Raw genomic sequence first — 7,995 nt, forward strand, 5'->3', positions numbered from 1 at the left:
AAAAAAAAAAAAAAATTCTATTTGAGAAATTTGGATTCAAATAGAAAAGATACAATTTTTATGCTAGTTGTTTNTGAGAAACTTGGATTCAAATAGAAAAGATACAATTTTTATGCTAGTTGTTTTAGTTCCACATTGTGAAGGGGCTATGGATTGGAATCTTTTGATCTCTTAGTTAGTTCAGCTACACACATGCTAATCATGTCGTTGAGTCTGACCGCCAAACCCAACAACTTCAATTATAGCCTCAAGGCCCTTCTGATCCACCACAGCATGATCCACATACTTATTACGTCACGACTAGATTGTTTGAAGCTTCGAAACTTAGACGGTGACTAAAAAGACAAAAGTGAAAAGAAAAAAAAAATTGAAAAAATAAAAGATAAAAGTTCATTTAAATTAAAATAAAAGAAAAAAAGGTTTGATGTTTCAAATATTACAAGGAGATACAAATATAAAACTAAATATAAAAGACTCAAAAACAACTATAAACGAATTGACTATCCACAACAATCCTTTTTGTGACAGCACAGCTCTAAAACGCTCCTCCACCTCGACCGGCAGCCTGCAAACATCTGAGAAAGAAAGCAAAACAGGGATTTGCATAAAAATATACTCAGTAAGCCACCTACTTACAAACTCTCATCGCATTCTAAGCTTAACAGATTTCCATGGGCTTTTCACTCGCTCTAGGATGTCTGGTTTTGGCCTTATCCCCTTGAATCTATTTTGGTTCTTCGTTCTTTCATTTAAACCCTAAGAGTTCCTTATGCCGAGCTGTGAATGACCGATGTCTCTCTATGAGGCGCTACCTCATGCATGACTATCTGAGGCTATATAGCATCTCACCTAGGGGTGTGCTGAATACCTCCCAGACCTAGGCCCATAGTAGTGTTGAATACCTCACAGGGGGGCGCGTCCCTTCCCTTATCCCATGCAGTTAATGGGCTGTACGACGTGAGACTCTCACTTCTCATACGAAACAGCTAAAAGTAGTGGGTTTTGATTAGGAACCTTTGGTTCTCCACGAAGCTATAGACACCGTTCACACAACTAGCAGCCTAAGGATGCTTTTGAAGTGGTTCGTACATCGTGGTGATCTGTTAAGTTCGTAGGGAAAAGGTTGGGTTTATACTTACTGACTAGTCACTCTAACCACAAGTCCCTAGACTTAACATAATATTGGATCATGGAAATCGATCGAGTGTGCACACAACCATTATCTAGTATCATCATATATAATTCATGAAAAATAATCATACATGCTCAACGGGGCGATAACATCCCTCAAACTCGCAGAGTGCAGAGTTCACAAATTCTCATCTTTCTTTCAGCATGAATTAAACACATACATGTATAGCTAAAGCTTAAAGCATAATTCCAACACTATAATTCTCATAATGCTTCACATAATACATCCATACTCATAATAATCAAATTACTTAAATTCATTCATGGAAAGCTACCACCTAAGGTAAATACACTAGTATGCTTGTATTCCAAGCAAATCCTACAAGTATTAGCGTGCCCTTTCGTTTAATGTTACTACGCTAATAGAGTGTCCAAAAATATTGATTTTTCTCAATTAAGTGATAATAAAAATAGAACTGGAATCAGGATGAAAATCGGGCAACCAGAAGTAAAACGAGTCAAAATGGAGCTTATACGCACTCCCACGTGCCTAGGAGAGCCCCACTTGTGGTTGTCATGCGCGAGTGCCACACATGGAAGAAAGCCATACTCGGGGGTCGCTGGATCGGGTTTTCGGTTCGGGTTAAGCAGCTTAGGTTGGACTGCAGGTCACTCGAGTAGATGGGGTTGCGGGTCGAACCAGGTCGAAGGTGGGTTGCGGGTTAGATCGAGTGCAAAGGCCGTGTGTCGGTTCCACTTGCTGGTCGACACGTGACTCGCCAGAGTCGTTTCTCTCTCCTCCTACATATGAACAACCATTTTTCAATTAAATTTCTCTCCGTTTTCTATTTTTCATATCTGGATTTCGAATCTGATTCAAATATATTTCGTGAACAAAGTTTTAGATCATAATTCCATATGTATCCTACTATTTTTTTGGAATTTAAACACCATCAGAGACCAAGTTATGAGCGCCGAAAGAAGGTCCGTTAACATCTTTACCGATCCTTGGAAGGACTCTCGTATCTCCGCTTTAGGACGAGAATTTCGGTTAGGTTTCTTTAACAATCCTATGGAGGATTCCCTTTAGATGAATATATTAAGATTTCAAACTTTGATTCACAACAAAAAGTCCCAGATATGATAAAAATGCTCAAGATCTTGCCTCGCGAGTCTTCTCGAGTTCTTGACGGAAAAGGAACTCCAACCACACGACACCTCCCATTCGTAGTTGGTTTTCTGATGAGGTATACGATGAATCCTTATTTCTCTCTCTCTCTCTCTTTCTTTGTAGGTATTGTGTTAGGGCTTCAAGGACTCCTTAATGGTTGGAGAGGTAAAATGACTTATATATGCCCCTCTCCGTTGACTTTGACCATTTTTTTTCCTTCTTCTAGTCAACTACTCCATGGTAGCCGGCACAGCAATCTGCCACTGGTAAGGCACCACGTTTTGAAGAAAAGTCACCAAAATCAATATCCTCCGACACCCACTCAATCACTACCACAATCGGGTCACTGTAACCACCCCAATGCCAACCTTCAGATCCACTTGGGAAAGCACCATGTTTGAAGAAACAACAACGTCAAGTTCCATATTCAGAGGTCGAGCATAAAATCACCGGACCAAAGTGCGCATCAGTCATGTCTTAAAATGTAAATTCGAGAGTTGTTTGATTGAATAGAGTCCAATTACACACAACTTTTTGTGGGAAATATTTGCACTCTTTATTAACTAAAAAGAGAATATAAGAAATATTTGCACTCTTTATTAACTAAAAAGAGAATATAAGACACTATGTACAGTACTACTCCACTTTGTTGCCTTTGGGATTTGTTAGGATGAAAACCTGTGAAGGAGTATTTATAATAGATACTAATTTATTATTAAAATATCTTACCATTTATCCTTAAAATACTTAAATTCTTTTACTAAAATTAGTAGTATCAATTACTAGTATCCTTTTAAAGTAAGTCATTTTCCTAAAATACATATGAATGAACTCATATAATTATTAGACTTTACCATATTAGGGTAGTGATGATATTTTAACACTCCCCTTCAACACTAGTCCTCATTCGCCGCACCATGTTGAGCTGACAGCGAAAGCCCTCATATTTGTTAGTATTCAGCTCTGATATGCTTTGTTATATCCTGAAACATCAAATTTTCTACTAGAAGAACCGCAAATTGGTTGTCACAATGAGATGATATTTGATAGTCAATTTTCTGGTGCAAATCCTCCATTAAAAGTTTCAACCATGTACTTTCTTGAGCTACTCCAGCCGTTGCTTCGTACTCTGCTTCTGTAGTTGAAAATGAGACTATTGGTTGTCTTTTGCTACACCAAGAAACTATTTTGGAACTGAGCTTGAACACATACTCGATGCTTGATCTTCAGGTATCAGATATCATGGATAGCCAGCATCACTGTATCTAGCTAGATTATAGTTTTCGTTGTACAAAAGATCATAATCAATTATACTTTTGACATATTGCGAGATCTATCCAGCCGCATTTAAATGAGCTTTCTTTAGACTTTGCGTGTACTGTCTAATGACTCCAATTCCATTTTCAAATCTATTTGATTGGTTCATGTAGATCTCCTTGTCTAACTCTCCATGTAAGAAAGCCTTCTTTATATCCATCTGCCATAATTTTCAATCTTTACTTACCGAAGTGCTGGAGTAACTTGTATGATAGTGATCTTCGCCACTAGACTAAACGTTTCATCATAGTCTAGTCCATATTGTTGAGAGAATCCTGGAGCTACAGTTTGAGCCTTGTATCTCTCGATTGATCCATCCGAGAGACACATTATTTTGTAAGTCTTGCAAGAGATGAGCTTGATATCTCCTAGTCTTGGCACTAGTTCCCAAGTTCGATTTTTCTCCAAAGCTATAATTTCTTCCTCCATTGTCTCTTGCCAAGCTGTATTTTGGGATGCTTCTCCATACATCTTTAGCTCTTCTAACTTCATATTCTATAATAGCTATATTGACATACTTTGGATTTGACTTTTGGATTCTTTCTGACCGTCTAACTTGTTAGGTGTTATTTCATTTTCACCGAGTTTACTTGATTGAGTCACTTCTTACTCACTAACATTATTGTCACTTGAATCTTCAGACACATCAACACTTAAACAAATGTGTATAGTTTGCTCCCCTGTCCTCTATCGAAGAGTTTTTTCAATGTTGCCAAAGTCTGGTAATACTTCTTTCTGTAAGGGCCACCCTATTTCCATTGCTCCACTCTAATCGTCAATCATGTGGTTTGAGTATTCTAAATCAATGATCAAGTCATTCTCATAATTGATATGCTCTCCCATCATCGCCATGAATGCTAGCTCATCTTTTTCTATACATAGTATCTTTGCATCCCATTCATCCTCCATCTCCTTTTTGGGGGTTCCACATTGCTTTCGATAGATTTTTTCTTGGACCAACAATTCTTGAACATGCAACACTTCTTCCCACAATTGTAGCAAATACCTTTAAACCTCTTTCCTTGAGAACTCTTGTTGTTCTTATGAGCTCTCCAAGGTTGTGCAGTTCTTTGGTGTCTTCTTTGTCACAATTTTTGTATCATTGTGGTTTTTTGTTACTCTGACTTTTACTTGTGTAGAGCTCTTTTTCTTCCTTATTCGGCATGGCTTCTTGACTGGCTAGCAAATTTTCAAACTCTACAAGTGATGGTTGAGCATGTCATCTTTGTATAGCAATAACAAAACTTCTATATTCTTCAATTTGTGGATAATATTGCTCTTCATTCGAGCTTCTCCAATGACGAACTTCGGCTCTAGTTTAGTAATCTCCCGACAGATCGACTTGACTCTGTGGAAGTATTGAGCAATGCTCATGTAATATTGTGAGATTGTCGTTCTCCAGAAGTTGTAGCCTCGTATCGTTCTTAAAGCATCACAAACGTATTTCATGCTTCTTTCTATGTCTTGTCATCCCAAAGGCGCTCTATCATCTCTTTTACGATTGTGGTCTTCAAGGCAAACATTTATTTTACCTGCTTTAATTCTCTATTTGCTCAAGGTGCCATTAGAATCCTCCTCTAGCGGCGTAGTTTCACTCCCGTCAACGACCTCCTAAAGATCCTATTCTTGTAAATAGGAAATCATGCATGTTACCTCCGTGTTGTAGATGTTGTCATTGAGTTTCTTGATTTCTCTGATGATTTAATCACCCATCGTGTTGGCTATACCTCACTAATACCAAATAAGCTCTTTCAACACATAACTTGCAAAGTTACGGACTACTCACGACACAAAAAAGCTCACTCACTAATAATCTCAAGAATTCGTATCTGATGTGGAATATCAAACAAAGTTGCAACCACAAAGTATGCTAAGAATTCTAAAAAATCAGACAACCTATATCAACCTCGCTCTGATACTAGATTGTTAAACACAACTATTTGCGGGAAACACTCGCACTTTTTATTAACACCAATTGATTAGAGATTACAATTCGGTAGAATACTACTACACTTTGTTGTGCTTGAGATTTATTGGTATAAAAACCTTGGTAATAGTAGAGATAATCAATTCATAAAATAAAAATAATGTGGTTTGGAGCTGTATTATGTGCTTTATTTTGGGTGCCTATAATTATTGGAGGGATTAGTGGTCCTCGTTGTGTACCTCATTTTTTGTCCAAAAAGCCCATGGTTCCAATCTAAGCGCTGCCTATCTCGACATGGGTATCTGCTAATGCTGATGTGAATTCGCTAACAAGCTCCATCATCCTCCATCTTTACCATGGCTGCATAGTTCTTGTATTCTGATTGTTGGTGGGGCTCATATGTATTGGAAGAAGAGCCTTGAGAAGTTGTATATTTATAGAACTCCAGCACTACAAATTTCTTTTACAAAGCCACAAGAACTTGTTAAGAGTGTGATGAATTTGGAAATAATTCTAAGAGATCAAACTGAAATTAAAGATTCTCTTATTACGTCTTATTATTTGATTCAATTACATCACTTCATTTTTCCCAGCATCCTCTTCCAAAAACTGAGCTACACTCTTAAGTGGGGAATTGGAATAAGTTTAAGAGGTGATCTTTTGGTGACGGTTAGACCAGCATCCTCTTCCATCTCCAAATCTTCTTCCCTCATTCCATCTGGTAATTTCCAATCGAAACAAAGCAACAGATTAGCTAGCGTGAGCTCCATTGCAAGGATCCCCATATTCATCCCTGGACATCCTCTCCGACCAGCTCCAAATGGTTGGTAATAACCCAAAATGTTGTCCCATGTAATTGATATCACTTCCTATGAATCTCTCTGGCAAGAATTCTTCTGGGTTACTCCAGTAATTCACGTCTCTCCCAATCGCCCAAACGTTGACATAGAGATGACATTTGGGATCAATGTCGTAATCGTTGAGCTTGAAATGAGACATGGTTTCTCTGGGAAGAAGCGGGATGGGAGGATGCAACCTCAGAACCTCTTTCACAACCATTTTTAGATATTCAAGCTTCTCGAGTTGACTCTCCTTCACTCTATCTTCTTTGATGCAGTTTCTGATTTCATATTTAGCTTTTTGATCGCCCTTGGATTCCTAATCAGCTCTGCCATTGCCCAAACAATGACCCCTGCTCCTGTGTCAACTCCACCTAGAAATATATTCTAAAACATACACAACCAAGAACAAAAAAATGTTAAATATATGAGTTACAATTGGAGGTATTCATAAGTTGAGGTTACCATTGTAAGTGCCTTGATGCAATCTCTACTGAGTTGCAATCCATCTTTTTCTGATTTCAACAAAACATCGATGATGTTGTCTTCTTGCTGAGAAGTGGCCTGGAAGTTGATGCGGCCATCAATTACATGTTGGAAAAAGGCATCCAACTCAAAAAAGCTCTTTTCCAACCTTCCATGAACGCCAGTAAGCCAATCAACAATCCAACCAACTCTGGGAAAGTAGTCAGTCGCGGAGAAATATCCGAGTGATACTATGGCTCTTCGAACAACATGGTGAAAATTGTGATTATCTAGCTCACCCCCTCTGAAGTTCTTCCCAAAAGCCATCCGGGTTATTATGTTTGCTGTGAGAGAATAAGATTTCTCACAGAGATCAACAAGATTTGAATGTTGAGAGATTGAGTTCAATAACAGACCCACCTCTTCTTCTCTAATATGCTGAAACTACTGAACCCTCGAAGCATTGAAGAGCTCAAACATACAAATCTTTCGAACGTTCCTCCAGTGTTCACCGTATGGAGCGAAACTCATGTCAACATAGTTGTACGAAAGTCTTCCACTACCTGTTGAGCAAGGACGGCTGCAAGAAGCAAGGTCGTGAAATTTGAACAACTCTTTTGCAGCAGCGGCAGAGGAGACCACGACGGTTGGGACAGAGCCGAGTTGGAGGAGCATGACGGGGCCATATTTTTTCGAAAGCTCAGTAAACGAGCGATGGGGGAGAGAGCCAAGGAGGTGCAAATGACCCAACAAAGGAAGCTTTGGAGGGGTTGGAGGAAGAAGGTTGTTTTTGGGGTTTGCCTGTTTTCTTATGATTTTAAGAAGCAACAGAGAAGAACAGAGGAAAAGCAGAGGATGCCAGATGAAGAGATTATTAGGCATCATTCTATCAACGCTAAGCATTTCCCAGCTCTACTTTGAATCATAGAGAGCGAGGGAGGGCAGAATGTGGAATGAAACATAAGTGAATAGATACGTGCTTAGAGGCATTTCCAATCTTTCTCAAATAAATGTCATTTTGGCCGGCGGTCATACAGGTGCGTTCAACGTCCGTCAAGTATTCGATTGACATTAAATTTGGTGAGCTTTCATCTTTCATATAGGTGAACTTATATGTCCATGATCTTTCCGTTAATTAACCGAGG

At 38.8% G+C, this 7,995-nt stretch overlaps 1 protein-coding gene and 1 pseudogene across 1 annotated transcript in view; both read right to left on the bottom strand.

The window, feature by feature from the left end:
- LOC111791806 (cytochrome P450 71B26-like) overlaps positions 1–7,781 on the bottom strand; it is a 12,242-nt gene extending 4,461 nt beyond the window's left edge. Inside the window, exon 1 of the mRNA XM_023673292.1 lies at positions 7,491–7,781. Within this exon, the coding sequence (XP_023529060.1) occupies positions 7,491–7,753 (263 nt within the window). The 5' untranslated portion in view covers positions 7,754–7,781. The remainder of the gene's footprint in view (positions 1–7,490) is intronic.
- LOC111791816 lies at positions 6,143–7,503 on the bottom strand (annotated as a pseudogene).
- Positions 7,782–7,995: the final 214 nt, after the last annotated feature.

The sequence above is a fragment of the Cucurbita pepo genome, chromosome LG01, assembly GCF_002806865.2.
Source record: "Cucurbita pepo subsp. pepo cultivar mu-cu-16 chromosome LG01, ASM280686v2, whole genome shotgun sequence".
NCBI classification, from domain to species: Eukaryota; Viridiplantae; Streptophyta; class Magnoliopsida; order Cucurbitales; family Cucurbitaceae; genus Cucurbita; species Cucurbita pepo.